The sequence below is a fragment of the Mauremys reevesii genome, linkage group 4 (assembly GCF_016161935.1).
Source record: "Mauremys reevesii isolate NIE-2019 linkage group 4, ASM1616193v1, whole genome shotgun sequence".
NCBI lineage: Eukaryota > Metazoa > Chordata > Testudines > Geoemydidae > Mauremys > Mauremys reevesii.
In genome coordinates, this window is record NC_052626.1 from 111,709,410 (window position 1) to 111,735,255 (window position 25,846).

Here is a 25,846-nt window from a genome sequence, read left to right on the forward strand (position 1 = left end):
GCCAATTCACTGGTCTGGTATCAACAGCCTGAGCTCCTGGGGTCCAATCTTGTCATACAGTGTTTTCCTGCCCTGCATGTTATGGGAGGGGACTTGATTTTCAGCTTTCTACCTTGCATATGTGCAGTACTACCTGGAGAGAAAACGCCCCTGCTGAGTTCTCACCAGTGGAATGTCGCATGACAAGGTGCACACAGCGAGGCTGGACTGATAGAGATCCAGTTTACTGAATGACAGTTCATGTTTTAGAAGCCCAGCTTTAAAAGAAGAATATCCTCTTTCACCACCAATACAAATAGTGATACATACCTTGTGTGTGTATATAAGACACACAATGATTCCTTTATTTTCCTAAAAAATGTTTCGTAAACCCTGTATATATTACAACACCATTAAAATGAAGCCACCCCTAGGGTGGAGAGCAAGAGGCAGATAGATAATAACCACCACATATAACAGGGAGGGGACAGCTTAGCCAGCTCACTGGAAAGAGCCTCTACTCTTTTATGAAAAGCATCTTGGGATCTTTAATCTCGTCCAGAAAGTGAATAGGACCTCCTGGTTTAAGATTTCACATACAAGGTCCTTTCTGAGTAATCTGTATTATGTACCTTTGACATACTTCAGAGTGATTAATGGCTGAGTTGACCTTCCCAGGATGCACCCCTGTAGTTTCAGGGATTGTAGGGACAACACACTTTAAGCTTAACGCACTAAGATATCCCATTCTGGCTGCATATGTATGATATTCTGTACCTCGTGGGAACACCCTACACCCCTATATTCATTCTTATAATATGAGTGTGTGGTATCCAATGCAAAGTTTGTCATGTCGGCTGTCTTTGGAAGGCTTATGATGCACTAAGCATTGTTGTTATAGTGATGTTATAGTAATTGTTGTTACAGTAATGTTATCGATTGTAATTTCATATATATAGTTATGAGACTGAAAATGTGTCCTCATGGCTTAAAGCAAGCCCAGGCAAAAACTGTCCAGAGCAGAGGGACAGTTCACACCTCATCAGGGAATGTATGGGACAAACCCAGCCCAGCCTCACAGGAACAAAGGACGCTGACCTAGGCAACAACAAAGGATTTGTTGGACTCTTGAGTGAGTCACCCCACTTCCTTTGGTCAGTTTGGGACTGTGATGAGGTAATGCTCACCTGACTCTGAAGTGTGAGGGAGGCCAAAGCCAAGAGGGAAGAAAGAACATGATAAAAGGGAGAGACATTTGCCATGCTCCCTCTCTCTCCCCCACCTCCATCTACAGACATCACCACCAAGCAACTGAAGTGCTGATCAAAGGGGAGAGCCTGGCTGAAGGGCAACCAGCCAGCCTGTGGTGAGAAGCATCTAAGTTTGTAAGGGCACTGAAAGTGCTAAGATCATCTTAGAATGTGTTTTGCTTTTGTTTCATTTGACCAAATCTGACTTGTTGTGCTTTGACGTATAATCACTCAAAATCTATCTTTTATAGTTAATAGATTTGTTTGTTTATTCTGCCTGAAGCAGTGCGTTTGGTTTAAAGTGTATCAGAGATTCTCCTTGGGATAACAAGCCTGGTGCATATCAATTTCTTTGTTAAACTGACAAAGTTATATAAAAGCAGCAAAGAGTCCTGTGGCACCTTATAGACTAACAGAAGTTTTGGAGCATGAGCTTTCGTGGGTGAATACCCACTTCGTCGGATGCATGTAGTGGAAATTTCCAGGGGCAGGTATATATATAAGCTTGCAGTGTCCAGCGGGCATAACTGGACAGTGCAAGATGGAGATTCCTAGGGTTGTATCTGGGACTGGAGATATTGGCTAGTGTCATTCGGTTGCACAATCCATGGAGCAACTTACATGCCAGAGGCTGTGCATGAACAGCCCAGGAGTGGGGGTTCTCACAGCAGAGCAGGGTAAGGCTGGCTCCCAGAGTCAAGGATTGGAGTGACCTAGCAGATCACCGGTCTGGATAACACCAGGGGAACATCACATTATGCTACACATAAATTATGGAGATAGCCACATGGGTCACTGTGAAATGCTATATCCTATGACAGTGGTTCTCAACCAGGGGTCTTGGGCCCCCTGGGGGGCCACGAGTGGGTTTCGGGGGTCCGCCAAACAGGGTTGGCATTAGACTTGCTAAGGTCCAGAGTAGAAAGCTGAAGCCCCACCTCATGAGGCTGAAGCCTGAGGCCCCAAGCCCTGCCACGCTTGGGCTGAAGCTGAAGCCTGAGCAACTTAGCTTTATGGTGCCCCCTGTGGCATGGCGCTCCGGGCAGTTGTCCTGCTGGCTACTCCCTAACGCTGGTCCTGGCTTTTATATGCAGAAAAACAGTTTCTGTGGCACAAGTGGGCCATGGAGTTTTTATAGCACATTGGGGAGGCCTTGGAAAGAAAAAGGTTGAGAACCCTTGTCCTATGGGAAAAGGTACATGGCTTTAGGCTATCAGTATAGACTCCTGAGAGTGCCACTACCCTGGTAAATAATGAGTGTTCAGCCTAAAGGAAAAGGAAAGGAATCGAAAACTGGAAGGGCAAGGAGTGACTTAGAGGATTAGGAAGTAGGCTAAGGGCCTGCTCCAACCTCAGTTGAAGTCAGTGGGAATCTTTTCACGATTTCAGTGGGCTTTGGATTGTGCCCTAATGCCAGAGCTGGAAATAATCAGCAAGTTGTGTATCAGCAAAGTCAAGAATGTGACAGCTTTGATTTTCCACCTCCAGTGGTATAAACCAGAAAATGATCACTAAGCACAGAGGAGAGTTTGGGGCTGCAGGGGCAGGCAGTTCATGAAATGAAATGAACTCCGGTTAAGCATGAAGGGGAAGAGGGTAATGTAAACTTGTATCAGACAATTGTATAGAAAAGGTAGAGAGGGCGAACTGCAGTGGCCATTCTCTTATTACAAGGGGACATTCAATTAAAGGAAAGGCACCAAATTTAAATTGAAAAAAAGAAAGGCTTTTCCACACAATCAACAGTTAACCTGTGGAACTGACCGTCACAAACCACTGAGGCCAAGTTCTTGGTGGGACTCAAAAAGGGATTAGAGACTTATATGGCTAATAAGAACATCCTGAGCTAGAATAGTAAATATTTAAAAAAAACAAGAGTTTGGGCAGGGATAAGAACCCTCCTGCTTTATGGCAGGAGCCATCCTGGAACTATTAGAGCTTAGGAGGAAACAGTCCCTCTTGGGGCAGGTTATCCCATAGCTCCTGAGTGCAGGGTTTCCTGCACCTTCCTCTTAAGCAACTGGTGCTGCCTACTTGTCAGAGCATGTTTGCACTGGAAAGTAAAGGTGTGTTTGTAATGTAGGTAGGCATACCCATGCTGGCTTTCATCTAGCGAGCTTGGCTACCTGATGGCAGCATGGGCTTTAGCATAGACTAGCAACCAGGGCCCTGGCAGGCTTCGCAGGTTGCTAGTCCATGCTGAAGCCCGAGCTGTTGCATTTTTGCTACTATTGTTACCCCTGCTAGCTAGTTTAATGGGGTTCTTGCACTAGGTTGGCCCTGGTCTGATCTGGTATGGCAATTCCTATGTTCCTACAAATAAAGTGTACTAAATTCCCACAAAAAGTCCTGTGGCACCTTATAGATTAACAGACGTATTGGAGCATAAGCTTTCGTGGGTGAATACCCACTTCGTCATGCGTCTGATGAAGTGGGTATTCACCCACAAAAGCTTATGCTCCAATACGTCTGTTAGTCTATAAGGTGCCACAGGACTCTGTCACTTTTTATAGATCCAGACTAACACAGGCAGATAAACACGAATTCCCACAGGCAGATAAACACAAATCTTGCTTTGTTGTGGATAAAGCAGCTGATGAGTTCTTGAGGAATGCAGAGCTTTGTTTGTATTTCATTTTTCAGTTTTATTGTTGCTTGCAAATGAAGACAGCCCATGAAACAATAAGGCCTGAAATATCTCTCCAAAATATCTCTCAGTGCTAAACCCCTGGAGGCTAACTTGCTTCTAGGTATTGGTCGTTTCATGCTGGCAGCAAACACCCCAGGATGGCTGAGAACAAAGGCCTTTTCCCTGCAGCATAAACAACACCCAACACTTGATCTAAGCCTCTTAAAATATGCGTTCCTCTTCATTTTTAAGGCAGTTTTCACCACACTTGCTCGTCCTGTTTCAAAAGGGCTGGCCTGTATAATTATACACTCCAGCAGGCTTGTACATTTGCAAATATTATCAGTGGCTTGATTATGCCATGCCCATGCTCCAGATAGCAAGATCAAAAAGTGTGTTACTGCTTAGAAAGATGTTCTGAGGTGAGGGGCCTGGTCCTTAACAGTAATTTATATGAGCGCAAAAAGGGTATGAAATGCCAGCATGTCAGAATGGTAGCGTTTCACACCCAGTTTGCATTGGTGTAAATGAGACAGCAAAGGGCAGTGGAGAATCAAGCCCCAGGAGTATTCAGGAAGGCAGTGACTACAGTGGCCTACACTGTAGGTTACAGTGTTCTTCCTTATGCTGATTTCCTTGATGAGGCGGAATTGTGGCATGTGACAGGCCGGCTGAGTCAGGAAAGGAGTTTAACTACCACTGTGGTCTGCTTTGTTGTAAAATAGCAAAGTAAATGGGAACATCCCGACTCTTCAAGGGCTAAACAGAAGCATAGCCGGATCTATGAGTGCTACAGTGACACAGCTGCAGTGCTGTAGTTATGTCACTGTCGCTCCCGTAGTGTAGACGCCTCCTATGCTGAAAGAAGGTGGTTTTCCATCACTGCAGGACAGTAATCCACTTCCGAGTGGCTGTAATTATGTTGGCAGATGAATTCTCCCATCGACCTACCCACGTCTACACCGGGGGTTAGCTTGGCTTAGCTACAGCACTCAGGGGTGTGAATTTTTCACACCCAAGAACCATAGCTATGTTGACCTAGCTTTTAAGTGTAGACCAGGCCTGTTACTGGGTTTTCTGCAACCAAAGTAAAGGTATAAAGCAAAGCTTGTGAGCCTAGTTCAGAGAAGAGATCTAAAGTATAGCTCCCTGCAGCCAGGGGCCAGAGAATCAGAGACACCCATCTATGCTCTCCTGGTTCTCCACTCATCTCTAGCCTTTTCCTTAGAGTTCATTCCTCCCTAATTCTCAGTCAGACTCTGGTCTCAACTCCTTACAGCATGTCCGCCATGTATTATGCTAGAGGGGGTGTGACCCAAGGACTCCATGCCAACTGGCAGAGGGCACAGGGATACAAGGGGCACAGGGATCCCAGGAGTTCATCAAAAGAGGTCATGTAAGGTCTCCGCTGAAAGCCTGTGTTACACCGATCATCATCATCATTGTATATGTACAGAAAATGCATGAGGAGTTATATGGGTTTATACTACAAATTAAGTTCTCTAGGTCTGTAGTTAAAAGCAGGTTACTCAAATGTAGTTTGTCTTGAGACAAACTTTTCTCAGCAGGGCATGGGAGATACTTATCTCCATGATGGACCACTGTGTATTGTATGTCATACAGTAGGAGTCTATTGGCATACTAAAAATGCTAATGAAGAGCTGGTGGAGACTTCAGAAGGAAACTAACAGGAAGAGGTAAACAGCAGGTGAAAGACCCTAGTGTAAGGTGAACATCAAAGGTCTGTTCTGGTATATTTGGCAGTGCAGAGGGACACCCTGGCACCCTTTAGCTAGGAAATAACCTGGCAGTGGGTTTGCTTGATGAAAAAGAGATCTCAGCCAGGCTTGTCTGAAAACACTGGAAATAAGTTTGGGAGAGAGAATCTGCTTTAGATAGGTTAGCTTGGTTAGGTGTAGTCTCTAGAATGCGTGGTATGATTTTGTTTTATATGTAACCATTTGTCCCTTTCTTTGGTTTTTATTTGAATCTTTATTCGTTCTTCAACAAACTTCCTTTTGTTTTATAATTGAACACAAGTGCTGTACATAATGGTATAAGGTAAAGCAGTGAACTGTGGTACGCTGTTCCTTTGGGAACAGAGGATGTGAGATTTCTGTGGGTATCCAGTGATCGGGGCTGGCGACCACACAGGGACACTTCAAAGGGACCTGGGGACTGAGGTGCATCTCTTGTCAACCTGCAAAAGTGAAGATAGGGTTGGTGTAGCCCAAAGGAGAGTGCCTGAGTGGTTGACAGGCTGGTTGTGTAAGGGAGCTAATACCCAGCTAGCACAGGCTCCATCATGCTTGAGGCAGGTGGTAAAAAGGTGACTCACAGCCCTGGGTGTCCCGAGAAGCGACACTGGGGGATATAAAATGGATTCCCTCAGCTGGACCAGCCCAGCTATTTGTAAATCCCTGCACTCAGGGAAGGCAACTGTACTTCCTCTAAGTCAGAGGTGGGCAATCTATGGCCTGCGGAACCGTTCTGCCTGGCCTTTGAGCTCCCGGCCATGGAGGCTAGCCCCCATCCCTCCCCCGCTGCTACGCCGCCACGTGGGCAGCGCTCTGGGTGGCAGGCCTGAGCGCTCCTGCAGGGCAGCGCAGCAGCGTGTCTGGCTCTGGCCGGGCAGCTGCCAGACATGCTGCTCTGAGTGTCATGGTAAGGGGGCCAGGCCCGGGGGGACTGGATAAGGAGTAGGGTGTCCCGGGGCATGGGGAGCAGTGGCAGAGGTTCTGGTAGAGGCGGTCAGGGGACGGGGAACGGGGGGTTGGATAAGTGTGGGAGTCCCGGGGGGCCTGTCAGGGGGCGGGGGTGTGAATAGGAATCGGGGCAGTCAGGGGACAGGGAGCAGGGGGGGTTGGATGGGTTGGGAGTTCTGAGGGGGGCAGCCAGGAGGTGGGAAGTGGGAGGGGTTGGATAGGGGGTGGAGGCCAGGCTGTTTGGGGAGGCACAGCCTTTCCTACCCGCCCCTCCATACTGTTTTGCAACCCCAATGTGGCCCTCAGGCCAAAAAGTTTGCCCACCCTTGCTCTAAGTGGGGAAGGCTAATCCCCTCCCTGCCAACATCTGAATGGGGATTATATAACCTTTGGATCTTTTCCTCCTTTCCTTAACACTGCCCTTGGTCATTGCTGCATCCTCCTCCTCCTCATTGGCATTGCAACATCAGAGAGAAACCAGCTAACAGGTGACCTCAAGAGACTAACAGCTCTGACTCATGCCAGGCACAGTGCAAGTACAGAGTCAGCTTTCCCACCCAGCTCTGTTCGTGCACCTACTATATAACCCATGCCAGTCAGTTCCTAGACTTCTCCTGAGCAGACACAATTGTGTGGTGATTTTGTGACATGAAGAGAGCTCCACTAGGGATTAGGGGCCTGATCCAAACCCCTTGGTGCCAATGGGAAGACCCCCATTGACTTCGAGGGGGCTTTGGATCAGGCCCTAGTTTGAAACCACCAGCCGCATTTGAAATGTTGACCTAAACAAGAAGATATGAACTTTGAACTCCAACACTGAACGCTAGTGAATTAAACAATTTGTCTCCCAGCCTCTAAGATCAGTCCCTTTTAAAGGTGCCCTGCAAAGAGGAAAACAGCTGGGCTTGTGCACTCCTTTCTATCAAGCAGAAACTTTAAAAAACAAAAAAAAAACAATACAAAAAACCTTTCAGCTCCATAAAGAATATGAAAATAGCACAAGTGCCATTTCATCCGTTAGAGGGCACTTTTAAATCAGCAGAAATAAAGTCAAATATAGGAACCTGGCCAGCCTTTTTTCCTATGTTTTTCTCCACTGACTCAGAGAAAGGACTTGAAGAGCCTGAGAGCTTGTCTGTCAGTATTATTTTTAACTGCAAATAAAATATATTAATCAAAACTTGGCTCCATCTAGTGAAAGACAGTATTGACTTGTCCACCACCCTTTCTGTTTAACAGGATATTCCTGTTTTGCTGTTGCTGGGATACTAGAGGAAATCCAAAATATTCTCTCTTGCAATATAACTGAACATCGTGCTGTACAGCAGGTACAATGTACCGAATAAAGATAACAAATTTCTGTCCCGAATAGTTTAGTCTATGGCCCTGATCCTGAAAGGAGCTCCACACACAGGCAGTGATCTGCTTGGACAGAGCTCATTGTAGGATTGAGATTAAATATAGGAACGGGCACAGTAGCAATAGCAACCAGAGAGATGAGTGTGAGCATTATGGCTTGCTGGCTTCATGGAACCCATGAATGTTTTGAAGTGTGAGAGGGAGAGTGCTTGGCACATGCTACCCAGGAGATTGTTCAGTGCATGAGGGTGACATACAAGAGGGCATAAAAGCATAACTACTTAACATTCCATGGATGGTATAAATCCTCTAGTTCATATTGTCATCCAGAAACCCTGGTAATTTCACGGTCCCCTGGTACCAAAACTTTGCCCTACCCATGTGCAATTGAGGAGAAGCCTGGCTCTCAGGACTCCAGCACTTCTGTTTAAACATGCTCAAGCAATAACACACAACTTACAGAGAGAATGTCCACCCGCCCCCCCCCCCCTTGCTCTAGGCATCCACGATTTCAGGGTACAAATGAGTGAATGAGATCAGGTAAAGATGAGATGTGACAACTGCCGAATCACGAACATGGGCAGTGGATTGAGGCTGCACTAGCAAGACAGGAGAAAAGAGGTGGTCAGACTTTTAACTCCGTCATCACTAGCCTCCCACTTCTACAATCTCGTTCCTTCTCTCTCCACCCATAGCCAATATAATCAGTGAGATCAGCCTTTGACCCAGAGAGCTGGGTGTGCCAAGCTGATATTATTAATAGTGCAGTAGGGCTCAGAATCCCTTTCTGGAACATTAGACCCTGCTCTGAGTATTTGGTGCTGCTTGAGAGTTTAGGGCTTATCTATAAGGATAATCACACTGGTTTAACTAAAGGTGTGAATTTAAATCAGTTTAGTTAAACTCCCATGTGGTCACTTATTTTGATTTAAGAATGGCTTCAATTCACCTTAAGTACATTGGGAACAAGTTGAATCTAAGCCAAAAATATACCCGCTCTAACCAAAATACGAGTGTCGACACAGGGGATTGCCCCAGTTTAACTACACCCATGTGAGGGCGGGTCGACCAGGCCTTAGTTGACTTCTCGGGTTATTAGTTTTCTTAAGTGTTCCACTAGTTTCTTTCAGAGAGAATTTCAAAACGACTGACAGTCTGTACAGAGAATAATGCATTCAGGCAACAACGTATCACAGAACATCGTGCTACAGATGTAGAGCCCATCTACATCTATGGTGAAAAAGGTTGCAAAGAGCATGGAACACCAGGAGACGTTGGATGGGTACTTTATCTGCACCAGAGGGCACATGACTTCAGGCATTAACTGTGGGACTCAAGACAACACTTGGAAACAAGAGAACAAGTGTATTTAAATCATTAATGAAGTTAGACATTTGTTACCTCTAGCTGGACTAGTCTAATGTGCTCTATTTGCAGCTACCCTTTCAGACCACCAGAGGCAAGTAAAAGAGGGAAGTAAATACAGGAACTCAGAGTTAACTATAAGGTGTGCTATCCCTGTCTGCTCTAATATAGACAATCAAGTAACTGTGCTTTTGTTTACATCGTTTTTCCTTTGGATTCTGTTAAGGGCCCCTATATTTCTACCTTTGCCTGAGATGGGCATTAGTAAATACCAGGAAATGAACATGCATTTATTTACGCACATACAATAAAACAAGGTATAAATATGCATGGTATGTTTTCATCATGCGTAGGGTTGGTGAAGCAGTGTTATAGGTTGTGCATTTTTCTTTATTAATAGAAAATGTATGACGGGGCAGATTCCATTATGCCAGGCAAATGTAGAAGAACAAAAGGATTGCCATTTGACTTATGCAGATTAAGCATGAAAGCATTCAGTCACTCAGTTTATCTGCTGCCTCTTAGGACGCACTTCTATAGTCCTCGCATTGACTTTGGGGTGAAATCCTGATGCTACTGAAATTGGCTTTAATAGGGCCAAGATTTCATCCCCAGGAGATTTGCCTGGAGAAATGCAGATTTTGATGTTAGTTACACTGTAGATATAATCTGGCTCTGAAGCAGATGTTAACTAGCTCATGGACAATTTCCCTACTTTAAGATTGATCCTTTGGTGGCACAGTGCTGCCACATGGGCTCTTACATCACTGCCCCCGCTGCTGCCATCAGAGCAGGGGAAAGGGTGTGTGGCTGTGCCACTACCAGGCAACACCACTCCCTGGCTGCATTTTCAGCCCCCTGCAGTCACTGCAGCCTGGTGTAAATTAAAGCAGACCTCAGGATGCTCTCCCAGTGTACAGGAGAACTGGCCTGCACATAGAAGCAGCAAAATCAAAGGAGTCCTTTCCGCACACTCTGCCTAACCCTCCTATCTTGTGCTCTGTGCAGCTTAGCCATACCCCAGAAGCTGGTCCAAAATATTTTGCATTTGCAAACAGAATTAGGGTGTAATGAATTCTTTATTTTTTTAAATTGATACAAAAATAAAACATATGAATATGAAGGCTATAATTGTGTACAAAAAACCCCAGTGATGACACTGTTACAAAAACCCATGGTCATCTGCAAAATCTTAGCTTGCATTTAGTCAAACAGATTTTAAAATAGTGATTTAACCGAACAGGAAAGGAAAGGTATAAAAATAGATACATCATAAAGAGACGATAAAAACCTTACACAACATTAAAGCTGATCTTTCAAAAGGAAAAATCAAGGCCTAATTCTTATTTATAAAAAGGCCATTCTACACTGCTCAGGTAGTACAAAGGGGACGTAACATTCATGCCCATTTTAAAGCTTTTTAATTTTACATTGCCAAAGCAGAGATGTGGCCTTAGTGGAAATGAGGAGTGGTCGGACCTGTAGTTTCCACAACAGCCGTAGCACAGTTCCCTTGTGCATATAGGAGATTTGATTCGGCTCTCTCACACACTGGTATCAATCAGAATAACTCCACTGAAGTCAGTTACGAAGGTGTAAAAGGCACAAGTGAGATCAGAATAAGGACAACAGGACAAAATTCTGCCCTCAAATACAACCCTGTACCTGGTAGTGCAGAATTGAGCCCACAGTATTTTCTTTTAATATAGACAGGGCTGGATTCTCCTCTGCATTACTCCAGTTTTATGCTAGTGTGATTTCATTAAAATCAATGGCATTGCCAGGGCTGGCTCCAGGCACCAGCTCAGCAAGCAGGTGCTTGGGGCGGCCAAGGGGAAGGGGCGACAAGTTGGGCTCTTCGGCGGCAGGTCCCTCTTGGAGGGAAGGCCCTGCCGCCGAACTGCCGCTGAAGAAGAAAGCGGTGCGGTGGAGCTGCTGCCGATCCCGACTTATTTTTTTTTTTTTTGCCGCTTGGGGTGGCAAAAACCCTGGAGCCGGCCTTGGGCATTGCACCAACATACAACTAGAGTAATATGCTGGTTTATATTTGTTCTAATTTGGATACAAATATCTGATGCAGAATTTTGATTAAATACACATGTACATCTTTAGGCATAGCAGGTCAGTACATGGATCCAGTACAGGAATACGCTTGATTATGTGTGTAACTTTAAGCCCAGAAGCACTCCCATTGACTGCAATGGAATTACTCAGACTTAAAGCGGAGCATGTGCTTAAGTGTTTTCCTGAAGCAGGGCCATTGCCACTAAATGAACTTAGTCAAACAGTGGAACGGAGCTACCGTACAGGATATTTTAGCTGGTTATTCATGGGGGGCTGTGCTGGAGTAGGGCTATATTAAACCCTGTAATATAAGGATGAGTTTCTTCCCAGTATTTTACACTGGAGAAAGTGAAACCAAATACTTTTAGACTTTAAAGATGCATGTTGTCTGTTTACTGAAGAAATGTTGGAAGCAGATGTACCTTACAACTCTGAACAGCAGAGATTTAGCTGACAAATGCAGCAATGGCTATAATCTGTAGTAGTCCCTCAAGTCCATACATAAAAAGAAGAATAGCATTAATAATGACGTCTGCTTTTAGCACGTAAGTCTCCCACACCAGGAAGTAGACAGACAACATTATGCTGCCAACAGTAATCACGAGACTGACCCCTAGTGGAACCTCTTCTTCTGTCAGGTTACCCTTTGTACCTTGAGGAAACAAAAAGGTTACATGAATCTTGACTGTTTACAGGGACAATGTCTTGGAGAGCAGCCCTGTTCAGTAAGGGCACTTAAACACATGCTTAACTGTAAGTACATGCTTAAGACTCTTTGAAGTCTATAGGACTTAAGTACATGCTTAAAGTCAAGCACATGATTAAATGCCTTCCTGAATCGAGGCCATTGTCTGTAAGCTTAAGAACAAATCGAAAGACAGATGAGCACGGTCATTTCAACACTAATCAGGATGGTAGTTTGGAGAAAAGACAATCTACCGGTACTCTAAGACTTGGTCTACACTACAGACTTATGTCGGTATAACTACATCGCTCAGGGGTGTGGAAAATCCACGCAGCACATGTAGACAAGCCCTAAGCACAACTCCTACATTATTTCCCCCAGATGAATAGATTTTAAAGTTAGATGTGATCATTACGATCATCTAGTCAGGCCTGTTGCTTGAAAGGCCATTAAATTTCACCACATGGTTCCTGCATCTAGCCTGACAACTTGTTGACTAGAGCAGAGGTTCTCAAATTGTGGTCCACAGACCACCACTGGTCCGTGAGCTCCATTCAGGTGATCCGCGGATAGTTCCCTTTAAGGTGTGCGCCTGGGTGGCCGCACACAAGAGAATGAAGGGCCACCCACCTAATTAGCGGAGCTGTGCAGGCGTGGCTCCACTAATTAGGTGCTTGGACCCTGAGAAGACGCACATGTAAGGTGAGGTGGTGGCCTTGAGGGAAATAGGGGGTAGGTGGGAGGGGGCAGTGGGGTAAGAAGAGGGGGTGGGGGGAATTAGGGATGTGCAGGGCTGCGGTGGCCAGAGAAAGAGGCAACTTTCCCCAGCTCCAGGGCTGAGGCTGCTGAGGATAGACAGCCCTCCTTCCCAACCTCAGCTCTATGGGTGCTGTGGAGGGGGAGAGACCCCCCACCCTTCTCAGCCACAGCTCAGGAGCTGCTGCAGCAGGGGAGAGAGGGCACATCCATCACATTAGAAAGGTAAGACTACTGATATTAAAATATGAGTTGTGTGCTTTTATTTGTAGAACAAAAAAAGTTAATTATTATTAAGGTTTTTTTATATATAGCGCTTTTATGCAAAGCGCTTTACAATAGTTAGCTAACAGTATAAACAACATTTGGAAAGATCATTAAGTGGTCCGCTGAGACCCTCAGCAATTTTCAAGTGGTACATGGAAAAAAAAGTTTGAGAACCACTGGACTAGGGTGTACCTTTTATAAAGAGATCCAAATATGATTTTAATATTTTAAGTAATGGAGAATATACCACATCTCTTAGTCATCTGTTCCAATTGTTAAGCATCTTTGTTAAAATTTTGTACCTTATGTCCAAGCCAGTTTTAGGGTCAATAGGTTTGTTATTCATTTTTTAATTGACTCAGACTTGGAACCTATTTTTCTATTTATAAAATATTTTCATCAAACAGGCTCTGAGCATACAGAGAATTTACTTTTAGGCACATTTTAACTATAAAATGAAGACAATAAGCTAAATTCATCCCTGATGTAACCTAGCTGAATTCAGCAGCAGCCCATGGTGTATGTTGGTATAAATGTCTCAAGAACACCTGGCATATAAAAAAATGAATCCCCAACCCCAACAAACACACGCAACCCTTTGGACTGACTCAGTAATGCCTACGGTGGGGGTTGGAACAAAGGCTTATATGTCCCTTTGTGCCACTCTAGCCCATTAACCCAATGCAAAGGGACCACAGTCAAGGTGAGAGTCCCTCCTGCCCCATACCCTGCCCTCCAAGTGTAGTGCTGGAAGAAATGAGGGCTGCAAGAAGGAGGGATGTGGACCAATAGTGGCAGCTCTAGGTTGCTCAATTAAATCTTCTGTACTGGGTAATCCCTGGGCACTATTTCCAGCCACTGGACTGCTTTTCTGTTGCTGGAGTGGTGTAAAGGAGCCCTTCAGTAGAATCAGGGCCTCTGTGTTTTGAGCTTTATTCTCTCCCACAACATACATAAATAGCACAGCAGTACTCGAGTGTTACATTTCCAGCAGTTCTTGTTATCTGTGAATCTGTCCCTTTTTAGTGGTACTTAAACATTATGTTTAACCAATATATAACTATTATCATTTGCCCTTCTGGCAATACAGATCAATCAATCATTGTTTAACAACATACAGGTTTAACAGTCTGTAAAATAATTGGTTACGTTGCTAAATCAGCACGTTTGAAATCCACATTCATAACATGATTAATGTGTAAAGACTATGAGGCAAACATTCCATCTTAAAGTGTACAATGATAATTAAGATCAACATACCCAAGTATAATCGGATTGCTTCTAGAATGGCCATAATGAACAGCAGCGCAAGATCAAGAGCCAAGTAATTATCCGGATAACTGAAAACTTGACCTGTTGAATAACAAAGCGTAACCAAACCAAAACCACTAAGACCATCAAGTCATCACAATATAACATGCACACATCTGAGTTTTGTGTTTAGAGTATGTATAAAGTAACTTACTTTTATAAATAATCATTAGAAGCGTTGCCAAGAAATAAAAGATGTAATAAAATCCATTTAAATAGAACAGGATCTGTAAGGGAACAGATGACAGCTGACGAATGTTATTAAGGATCTTTAACAGTAATGCAGTCAATCTATTTTATAAACGATCGGTCACAGCATATTAATGTCAAAATGTTACTATCCCTTATTTTCCATAGCAATCTATGCATGTACATGTTTATATTGGCACTTAAGATACCAAGGTTGTTGATATAATGGAAATACCTAAAATCAGTTGAGGTTCCAAATACTATGAATTTGGACAATAGCTTTTTGGTTTCTTGCCTGTTTTAATATGTAGTTCTAGCTAACATGGCCCTCATTAGCATAGTATCTGAACACCTCACAATCTTTAGAGTATTATCCTCACAACACCTTGGTGAACCCTATTATTCCTAATTTTACAGCTGAGGAACTGATGCACTAGGCAAATAGTGATTTGCACAAGGTCGTGCAGGAAGTCTGCGGTAGACCATGGTAGAACAGGATCTTGAATCCAGGCCTCTTAAATCCTTGGCTAGTGCCCTAACCTCTGGATCAGCCTTTCTCACCAATTTTCCATAGATCAATATTACAAGAGTGTGTATGTTGGGGAGTCTTCTAGCCAGCAGGCATGTATTTCATTTGTATTTCCTTGGTAGTCTGTTTCATTTGTTTATTATGCATTGTTTAAAGGGGGGGAAACCACAGGAGCCAAATGTGATCTACATTTCAAATGCTGACAATGCCTTCAGTAAAATACAGGTGCCAAAATCTCTGCTGCTGTCATGGAGCTGCACCTATTTCAACTAAGAGAATTTGGCACGGATTTCTAGAGACCATTTAGTTCTATTGTCCCCCAGGTTTAAGATGATATTAAGTTAACATACAAATTATTTTAGCGTTGGTGCCCACCCAGTTTTGGATGAGAAAACCTGCAAGTCATGGGCGTAGTCCAGTTCCCAAGCATGTAAGCATGTTAATTTTAACGAGGCAGAACTTGGTTTTCCTGTTTTTCTGGTTGAAGGAAGGTGGAGCAAAAAATGCTGGAGAAATTCCAGTAGCAGAAGTCTTTGAAGAATAAGGTGTCTGTCTCTTTTCTTAGGAGGTTACCCTGGGGAAGTGGGGGGCAAGGGGAGGGAGGGTAGAGCACCAGGAATTAACCAGAGAGGAAAGAGAGCCAAGGAGTGTGCTACAATGCTCTTTTGGTGCCTCTTGTCAGCTATGTAATGTCAAATCTCAGGGGTGTGTGCTGCATGGATTTCATGTGGCTCAGTCTACAAACCTAATTGTTTAGATTGTTAGTATGGACCAACCAGTCACTCCCTCCTTCTCCTCTAATCTCCCACATACACCTCTAAAGACCATGGATCTATGGTGACTGTTTTTTGTTTCAACTCTCTTTCCATTACTCCTCTACACATCACTGAGTTAGGGTATGTCTTCATTCAGATGAACAGCCCCTGGCTTAACCTACCCTGGATGTGAGCAGCCACATTGCAAAACCATACCTGAGTTACTGCTCCACACTGATTCATGTGTTGCTAGGACTTCTAGGGGCACAGCCCATGGTTCTTAGCATTGCTGTAAGCTGACCCACTCTATGATTCTTTCCCAGTAAACTGTAAGAGAACTTGTCTGTCCTTTTCAACACATGGGGGAGAGGGAATTTGGGGAAAGCATCAGCGGAGTCGGACTATTGGCATTTGACTGGTTTAGCCTGCGCCTTGATTGCAAAATGGGCGGGTTACCAGTACCAGTGAAAGCAGAACCTGACAGTCAGCCTATAGCACCAGACCAGCCAGCTATCCCAGGCTGAAAGCATAAGTATATTCATGCAAGAGGGCTTCATGTGTGTATGGGTGCTGGGATAGCAGCAATACCCAAGTAGAAGCCTGGGATAACTCTGCTGTGAAGACATACCTTTAGAAGCTATCACCTACCAACAGTAGCTCAAACAGATGGTGTTGATGGTTGATGACACACAAAAAAGGATACCAGTGAAAACTATGCTAATATAAATATTGTGCAAACTTATTAGACAGCGATCTTGCATGTCATCCCCAGGTGCAAGGGATGGGATGTCCAAAAGGATACAACTGATGAAGTTCTTCCTGCCATCGGAAGGAAAATAAGGAATAATTAGGAGAAAATCAGCCTACATTTTTGCTACCAACTATGTTGCAAAATGCACAAATGACAGAAATGTTTCCACATCAACCACTTCAGATTTAGAAAATAACTTGTTTTAGGATACATTAACCCTGAAGTCATTCTGTGAAACCTTCTTGGAGAGAACCCACCTTTTCTGGTGTGTACATCTCTTTGAAAACTTTAAGCACTACATAGATACTAAATATTATTGTGTATCTGTACCTTCACAGCACTCATTATGAATCACCTGATGACATTTCCGTTTCTGAACTGTACAAAAACCAGGGAAGCATGCGGGGGAATCAGAATATGTCATCTGTTGTTAAATTACAACCAAAGGTTGTTTAAGTCAAACCCATGTCCCCAACCACCACAATGTTGCCCCATCCCCATCTCAAATGATACTTCCTTCTAACCACACTCTCCTTACAACCAATCATTGAAAGCCCAGATAAATCCTTAACACAATGCAATTAAAAAAAAAAGAAATGTATGAGCCAAGCAATAATTCTTCTGAAAGTGTCTAATCTAACTTCCCTGTAAAACACAATTTTAAATTTTCTTGAAGTGTGGCAGTATTGACCTAATGAAAGCTCACCTGTCCATTGTTATCCCTCTTAGCACTCCATAGGTACATACAGAATTGAGACTTTCTCTTGAGTATTAGCCCCATTTTTCAGAAGGCAAAACTAAGGTGCTTTGTGATTAAGGCACTCATCCTGCAAAGATTTATGCCTCTGCTGCTTAATTTTACACATCGACTTCAGTGGGGACTACTTACAACATGTAAAGTTAAGCTAATGTGGAAGTCTTTGCAGGATCAGGGTCTAAGGACTGGGCTACATGCAAATTTTTTATTGATATAAATATGTCAGTTAAGGGTGTGATTTCTTACGAAAATAGTTATACCAGAATAACCTCTAGTGTGGATCGCTTACTCCCCAAACAGGAAAAAGGGCTTGTCTACACTTGAAACTTGTTTCATCTTAAGGTAGAGTGTTAATTTAAAGTGCAATAACTCCATGTGTGGATACCCTTATTCTGGAATAGCGATAGCTCTTATTCTGGAATTCCATCTGTAAGCAAGCCTAAGATACACCGTATGACGCATGGCCAGAAAGGGTTTAGCAGCTTGCAGGATACTTGACCCAGATTCAACTTTTAGGGACATATTGGTAGATAATGTTTGTGTTTTTGTGTGTTTACATATATATTGTTAGAGGTTAACAATGTAATCAAGAGTTCCTGTCTATGCTGTATTCTGTTAATTCAGACATCAAAAGGAAATATTTAAATGAACTGTAAACATAGTGATATCACTGTATTCATCTCTCTTTGAAATGTATAGCAAATCACCTGTGAATGGTGGAAAACAGGCAACTGCCTTATGTTAATCCATGTAGCTAATTACCGGTGATGCTTAGGAAATAGGTCTATTTCAAAGTCTCCATGATTGCCTATTGTTCACCTAAGGACTCCGAGCTATCAAAAGAAGGCGTGGTACTATATAAAAATGTCTTGGGTCCTGATCCTTTTTATCTCAGATCTGCTTGATGCTTCATGCAGGGGAAGCTTAAGTCCCAAGACTGAGATCTCGAGAGTCCCATCTGGATCACCCTGAATATGGACATAGGACTATAGCCTTGTACTAATTCTGAAAGAACTCTTTGCAGCTACAAAGCTCACCATCTCTATTAAGAATCTGATCTCAGAACTGTACTCATGTCTGTATGCATACTGATCTTTTACCCAATACTCTCTCTTTTCTTTTTTAATAAATTTTAGGTTAGTTAATAAGAATTGGCTGTAAACATGTATTTGGGTAAGATCTGAAATATTCATTAACCTGGGAGACAACGTGTCTGATCCTTTGGGATTGGTAGAACTTTATTATATGATTAATAAGATTTTTCAGTAATCTTCATCATATTTGACTTGGGTGTCTGGGTGGAGGCCTAAGGCTGGGTTACTTTAAGGAAACTGTGTTGTTGGCTTCTGAGTAACTGTAAAGTATTATAGAAGTGGTTTTGTGCTGACTTGGTCAATCTAAGTATTGGACTATCCACCAGCTTTGGGGATTGTCTGCCCCATTCTTTGCAGTTCACCCTAATTGAGTAACCTCCATGTGGCTCCCCTGGGACTCTGGTCACACACTTCTATAACTGACTCCATACTACAGAGGTTGTATTACTTTAATTATACTGGGCTAGATAAAGCAGTACAATTTTTTGCCCCAAGATCACACAGTGAGTCAGTGAAAGAGCTGAGTATAGAACCCAGAGCGCTGATTCCCAGTTCTCTGCTCTAAACACAAGACCGTATACCATTGTCATTAGCCCACAAGTAGGCATTAACCATATTCCTACATTTGTACCAAGGACAAATGATATAATATCTAATAATCCTACTTAGCATCTATAGAATCTCAGTACATTTCACCAACATTAATTGCTTATGCCTGACAACACACTTGTGAGAAAAGTATTGTAATTATATAGTAATTCGTAATCTAGTAATAACATATCCACTCCATTATGAAACTTGACATCTAATTTTCAATTATTCTAAATTAGTTTAGACTGCCAAGTGCAAGATCACTTTGCTTTCAACGGCCTAAATAACGATGATTAAATATGGGCCGACTCTATCTTTGATGTAACTCCAGTGAAGACAATGGGTTTATACCAGGGATGAATCTGGCTCATTAACTCCAGTTTTCAAGAAAGGATACAAACATGGTGCAAATCTTACATTCATATATACGAGTGGGCTCTTAGGAGCATGGTTCTGAGGGCCTATTTGCATGTAGATATGCTTGAGCTGCATGTGCGTCTTAGAAAAGTTTTGAAAATTGTGCCCCTAGTGCTGGATCATGCAGATACTCCATGAGCAGAATCCCAGTGACTTTACTGGGAGTTTGATATACTGAACAAATACAAAACCAAGTCCATAAAGTCTGTTCCAAACAAGTGAGTTTTTTTTAAATGTAGCCCCTGCCAAATTTTCTTAAAGAGCACTGTGTGCATGCATATTTGAAGACAGAATTTGGCCCATTTTCTACAAATCTGTTTCAGGATTCAGCATTTCTGATGCCAAAAATGTATTATAGGTGGTGCAGGTAGCAATGCCTATAGGTTTGCCCAACACTTCCCATTATAAGACCCTGTTTTCACTTACTTATATCTTTGCCAAACTTAAACCATTCAGGTTGAAATTTTTCATGCCAGGCATCTACCTCAAACTGAATTTTTTTTTAAACTGTCAGCTAAAATGGTTCTGTTGTTTTGGAGAATGAGAGCACTGAAAAATTCATGTTGCCCATGTTAATGAACCGGTTGTAAGATTATTCTCATTTTTTAAGAAGCTTTCACATCTCCTTGCTTTGGATTGGGACTGGACATTTGACAGGGGGTCACCTGCTGTCAGGAATGTGCCTTTTGTTGTTGCTGTGAAAAAAACACCCAACTAGGACCAAGTTATGAGTCACTGAAAAATCTCAGTTCACACATAATCAGCTGAGTCTTCTTAGACATTGGCTATTAAATTCTCCACAGATTTTGTTTGTATTGCACATGCTCCAGCCCCTGGCAGCTCCCATGTATGATTGGACTGCACATGCACCATCCCCACAGAATGACTAAGCACACTCTGGGAAGCTGTGGCAATACTATAAGAAAAAATAGTATGTGATCATGTAATTAAATACTGTATCATAATGCATATGCACAAGGGAGCTGAATTAAGGTTGCATGACCATCCTTAAAACTGGCATTTCCCACTTCTGAGTGCTTGACTTTGCAATGTTATTAAAAGAACATTGTTAGGCTTTTTTTAACGAAGTACTTACAACAGTGAGAGAATAGCAGGTATAACCGGATCTACTAGCAGCTTAACACTCATCCAACTGCACCGTTGTTAGCAGCTGCTATAATACAGATCCTACTTTTGCTAGTATAGAAGTATGCCATGAGAAGAGGAGCCAGGAGTCCTGGGTTCTATTTCTAGCTAACTTATCAACTTATGTCATGTCACTTTGGACAAGCCATGTACTGTCTCTGGGTCAAAATCTCCTCTCAGTTACACCACTCTAAATCAAGGGAAACTCTACTTATTTGAGAAGAGTCCTTCTGGATTTAAACTGATACACAGCAATATCTGGTCCTTTGTACTTGTTTCCACATATGTAAAATTAAGATAATTTACCTATGTCACAAAAGTATTGAGAGGCTTCATTCATTAGTGTTTGTCAAGTGCTTTGAAATACTCATCAGGAAGGTGCTAATATAAGTATAAAATATTGTTACTAATCAAAATGAAGGATGCCCCACTCAGCAAAGGTCAGTTGGGAGGCTGGGTGTAACTGTTTACATTTCTTTTATTCATATTAAATTAAAATAATGAAATCAGTATTATGTTGTTTTAACTCACTCTAAAAGTACCCAGGAATGCTGTAATAAGCAAATTCTGCTACTACTGAAGTCAAGGTGAGTTTTGCCAGTTACGAAATGTATGGCATGGGACAAAATTTTACTGACCGATAGTTAATAATGCATTCATCCCAGTTACAGCTAGTTCACTGGTGCAGCATCTCTTTCCCTTGCTTTACCTCATTATATGTTAAAGAGCAGGGGCGGGCAAACTTTTTGGCCCAAGGGCCACATTGGGGTTGCAAAACTGTATGGAGGGCCCGGTAGGGAAGGCTGTGCCCCCCAAACAGCCTGGCCCCCACCTCCTCCCACTTCCTGCCCTGACTGCCCCCCTCAGAACTCCCGACATCCAACCCCCCTGCTCCTTGTCCCCTAACCACCCCTCTCAGGACCCCGCAGCCCTAACCACCACCTGGGACCCCCCCATCCCACCCCTCCTGCCCCCTGACTGCCCTGCCCCCTATCCACACCCCCACCCCCTAACTGCCCCCTGGGACCACACCCCCGATCCAAACCCCCTGCTCCCAGTCCCCTGATTGCCCTGATCCCTATCTATACCCCCTCCCACTGACAGGCTCCCCGGGACTCCCATGCCTATCCAACCCCCATCCCCTGCCCCTATCCACACCCCTGCCCCTGACAGGCCCCCGCAGGACTCCTACACCTATCCAACCCCCTCCCCGTTCCCCATCCCCTGCCCCTATTCACACCCCTGCCCTGACAGGCCCCCCGGGACTCTCACGCTTATCCAACTCCCCCATCCCCTGACTGCCACCCAGAACCTCCGCCCCATTCAACTGCCCCCTGCTCCCTCTCCCCTGACTGCCCCCTGGGACCCCCCAGCCCCCTTACCATGCCGCTCAGAGCAGCATGTTTGGCAGCCGCGCCGCCCGGCCGGAGCCAGACACGCTGCTGCGCTGCTCGGCAGGAGCGCGCAACCCCGCTACCCAGAGCGCTGCCCACATAGTGGCATGGCTGTGGGGGAAGGGGGACAGCAAGGGAGGGGCTGGGGCTAACCTACCTGGCCGGGAGCTCAAGGGCCGGACAGGATGGTCCCATGGGCCGGATGTTGCCCGCGGGCCGTAGTTTGCCCACCTCTGTTATAGAGTATCCCACACAGAGAACAAATTAAACAAAATATCCATGCTGTGTTATTCATGTTGCCAGAAGAACTCAAAGAAAGCATGACAAGCTAGTCAGGATACTGACAATTCAGTTATGTTTACTGGGATAGATTCACCACTAGTGCAGCATCTGAGCCTACCAAGCACATCCCTAGGCTGAATTCAGTGATAACATTAGTAGAGCTGACTGGGGAATTTTTCAACTAAATTTTTTTATTGGAAAATGCTGATTAGTCAAAACTGAAACTGTGGGAAAATGGTTGGTTTTGATGAATTTCTTGACTCCAAAAAGTTGAAAAAATCTGAATGGCCTAAACATATACTTTTTGAAACAAAAAATTCCAGTTTTCTGGTTCTAAATGAGTTTTTAGTTAGAAAAGCAAAAAAGTAAAAATGGTCAAAATCAAAATGTTTTGATTTACCCCAATTGAAATGGAAGGGGGGGTATGGTTTGGTTCATAACAGTTTTCAAGATGTTGGTCCAATTTGGGGTGGGAACATTTTTCAGTGTCTCAAAAATTTCCTGGGACAGGAAAACTATTTCCTGCCCAGCTGTGGTTGTAAGCAAGAGGCAAGGCCCTCTGCAAGTGGTGAAGGGATGTAGCTTGCATAGATTTGAACAGGTCAGAGGGAGGCACACCAGGCAGTCCCTACCCTGAGGTGGGAGGCTGCACACAGCCGAAGGGCAGACGTTGGAGGTGCTTGTGACCTCCAGTTGCTCCTCACATGCAGCTCTAGGCAGCAGTATGAGGCGAGGGAGGCAAAGCCAACCTGTCCCCTTTGCTGAGGCTTGGGATGCAGCAGTGCAGAGCATGGAGCCTCTGGCTCCAAACAGTCTAGCTGAGTTCAGCAAGTAAAAGTCAGAAGCAGGCGGGCAAGGGGCACAACAAAAGTTCCCACTGGTCTAGGTCTCCCTGGTGTGGGGAAGGGAGTCCACACCACTCCAGGTCTCTCCTAGAGAAAGGCGGGGGTGGGAGGGAAGGGGAAAGAGGTCAGGGCAATGTGAAGGAGGGGAACCCCATATGCAGTGAGCCCCTCCTGGGCCCCCTCAATAAAATTCTGGTTGTGCCTTTACAGCCATCTGGTACTCACAACAAGGGTATGCACTGGGGACTGGTGAGAATGAACCAGGGGCACCCCTTTCTCTCCATCTCTTCCAGACACCAGCTAACCCCTGCCTCTTCCAGATACTCACCACCCACTGTCCCCTTAGACACCCACCATCTCTCTCTCCTCAGTCCCCTGCATCCCCTGAGCTCCCTAGAAACCCACCTCCCCCCAGACACACAACAGCCCTCTTCTTAGTGCCCTGCATCCTTTGGCCAGACACGCAGCTCCCTGAACCCCCTAGACACCCATCACCCCCCATCTCCCGGACACCTTTCTCCTCTGAGTCCCCCGCCCAGCGGCTCCCCTCAGGCACTGATCACCTCGGACCCGCCCCGCTTTCCGATAGCCGGTTGTAGGCAAGGCTTGCTCAGGGGTCGAAGTGCAGGAGAGGGGCCTGCGGGGCTGTTCCGTGAGCGTGGGAGCGAGCCAGGGCTCACTCAGCCTGTCTCTCCTGGAAGGGAGGTCGCAGTGACCCTCCTTCTGCCCCCCCGCCCCGCGAGATCCCGGGGCTGACTCCGGGATCGCTTCACATTCCCTTCCCGTCTGAACGCTCGTTGCGGCTTGTTACGGGGCCACCCGATTTCTCCACTGACCAGCGCTGCCCCCTCCCCCCCCCGAGCCCGTCGCCGCCGTGTAGTGAACGGTACCGCACCGTCCGCGGTAATAACCCTCATCGCCCCCGGGTGCCGCGCGCCGGCTGGCGTTGATTGTCACGTAACCAGGGCCGTGCAGTAACCATGGCAACGCTGCAACAGAGGGACGCGGCCCGTCATCCCGCAGGGGCAACCCCTCACTGCCCCCCCCGCACCCCATCTGGCTGGGAACCGTCACCCCCGACCCATCGGACACGGAGCTCGCGGTAACGATGGCAACGCGTCCACTCACCTCTCCTAACAGCAGCCATATCCTCCCCCCTCTCTCCCCTCCCTTCGCCACCCCTCAGTCCTCCAACATCCCAGCATCCCGTGCGCCACTGGGGCTTCGGGCGCCTTCGGCCATTGCCGCTTATTCTCGCGCGCTGTGAGGGCGGAGAGGAGCCCGCCACTTCCCCTTCAGCCCCGCGGCCTTCGGGCGTCCCGCGCGCTCGGCCGGGTTCGTTCTGCTTCGGGCTGACTCGGGTGCTGTCCGTTCGGCTCCCCGGCCAGCCCGGCCGTTCGGGTGAGATCGGAGGGGGCTCGGCTCGGCTCGGCTCCCCGCTGCCATGGGGACGAGCTGGGAGGACTCGGGCAGGCTCGACTCTAATCGGCTCTAGCCTCCGATCCCCTCGGGCAGGTTCGGGTCCCTCCCCCCACCCGGCTGGGATTGCTGTTCGGGCGACGCTCGGGTGAGACGGGCGAGGACTCGCAGGGGTTCGGCTCCCCTCGGGTGCCCGGATCGGTCCGCATTCGGGTCACCCGGGAGGGGCAGGGGATTGAGTGGAGCTCAGCTCCTTCGCCTGGAGCGGCACTCGGGCGAGCTCGGAGGGACTCGGGACCACTCGGTCAGGCTCGGAGCAGACACTGTACAGTTCGGCTGCTCGCTCTCGGCAGTGCTCGGCTATTTTCGGAAGGACTCGGGATCGCTCGGGAAAACTCGGTTCAGTCTAGGGTAGCGCCGCGCCCCGCCCGGGGAGCTGAGAATCGGGCTCGTGTGAGATCGGAGAGGGCTCGAGCCCGCTCGGGCCGGGCTCGGCTCCTCTCGGTCCCCGGCTACCGCCGCCTCGGGCGGGCTCGGATGGAGGACTCGGACTCGGCGGCGAAGCAGCTGGGCTTGGCCGAGGCGGCGGCGGTAGCTGCGGCGGCGGTGGCCGCAGCGGTGGCCGCGGAAGGATCCGAGCACCAGCGGGCGGAGGCGGCGGGCTTGGAGGCGGAGCCCGAGGAGGAGGAGGAGGTAGCGGCGCAAGTGACGGCGGTGACCGTGATGGCGGCGGATGCCGAACACATCGAGATGGAAGCCGAGTCCCTGCCGAGCGCGGACGAGGCCTCCGCCGCCTTCGCAGGTCAGAGCGCGGCGCATGCGCACAGAGCGCCCCGCGCCTGCGACCCTGGCGCGCGCTGGGGCCGGTACCGCCCCGCAGCCCCGCGCGCGCCGGGCTGGCCCTTCCCGCGGGTGAGCCGAGCGCCGGGTCAGAGTTGTGCACGGGGTGAGAGCGCTCGGTGTGAGCCCAGCGGAGATGGGGTCCCGGTGGTTTCGCTTGCGCGGAGCTACTCCAGTGGGGTGACCAGACCTCAGGTGTGATAAATCAGGATGGGGTGGGGGTAATAGGAGCCTATATAAGAAAAAGACCCGGAATCAGGACTGTCCCTATAAAACTGGGCCATCTGGTCACCCTATACTCGAGCTCAGCCCCACACCCCTCTCCTCTGCCTGGGGTGTCCCTGGACCAGCTCCCAGCAGGTCACAGCGCTGGGGCCCGGGTTTCTCCACAGAGAGCGAGTTCGGGGTGAACACAGCTCCTGTTGAGGGAAAGGGCCACCTCGGTTCAGCTGCGCTGCTGGGTTTGA

At 46.3% G+C, this 25,846-nt stretch overlaps 2 protein-coding genes and 1 long non-coding RNA gene across 10 annotated transcripts in view; 2 read left to right on the top strand and 1 right to left on the bottom strand.

Annotated features, from left to right (window-relative positions):
• Window positions 1-17,996, top strand: part of LOC120404630 — a 143,349-nt gene extending 125,353 nt beyond the window's left edge. Inside the window, exon 4 of one of the 2 annotated variants that reach the window (XR_005598079.1) lies at window positions 16,616-17,996. This is a non-coding gene — a long non-coding RNA (uncharacterized LOC120404630). Of the gene's footprint in view, window positions 1-7,802; window positions 7,926-16,615 lie in introns of those variants that run through there. The other variant, XR_005598080.1, reaches the window with a different exon arrangement.
• TMEM80 (transmembrane protein 80) lies at window positions 11,172-24,265 on the bottom strand. 3 transcript variants are annotated; one of them, XM_039537482.1, is made up of 5 exons: window positions 24,249-24,265; window positions 16,646-16,662; window positions 14,525-14,618; window positions 14,320-14,412; window positions 11,172-12,003 (listed from the first exon to the last, which is right to left on the bottom strand). In XM_039537482.1, exons 3-5 carry the CDS (start codon window positions 14,538-14,540, stop codon window positions 11,798-11,800), a joined length of 315 nt encoding a protein of 104 aa, XP_039393416.1. In that variant the 5' UTR covers window positions 14,541-14,618; window positions 16,646-16,662; window positions 24,249-24,265; the 3' UTR covers window positions 11,172-11,797. The 3 variants fall into 3 exon arrangements, with proteins under 3 accessions (XP_039393416.1, XP_039393415.1, XP_039393417.1); XM_039537481.1 differs by lacking the exon at window positions 24,249-24,265 and having other exon boundaries at window positions 16,547-16,662; XM_039537483.1 differs by lacking the exons at window positions 16,646-16,662; window positions 24,249-24,265 and adding an exon at window positions 16,492-16,550 and having other exon boundaries at window positions 14,525-14,597.
• The window catches only part of DEAF1 (DEAF1 transcription factor), a 43,281-nt gene continuing 41,683 nt past the window's right edge, over window positions 24,249-25,846 (top strand). For 2 of the 5 annotated variants that reach the window (XM_039537478.1, XM_039537479.1), the window contains exon 1: window positions 24,252-25,341. In XM_039537478.1, coding sequence (XP_039393412.1) covers window positions 25,077-25,341 — 265 coding nt within the window. In that variant the 5' untranslated portion in view covers window positions 24,252-25,076. Of the gene's footprint in view, window positions 25,342-25,846 lie in introns of all 5 variants that reach the window. The other 3 variants (XM_039537477.1, XM_039537475.1, XM_039537476.1) reach the window with 3 other exon arrangements.

What these genes read in the sequence shown, in the direction of transcription:
- TMEM80 (XM_039537482.1), bottom strand. An exon ending in AGCAATCCGATTATACTTGG is followed by an intron (nt 12,004 to 14,319) that starts GTATGTTGATCT and finishes TGTTTCCTCAAG; the next exon opens with GTACAAAGGGTAACCTGACA.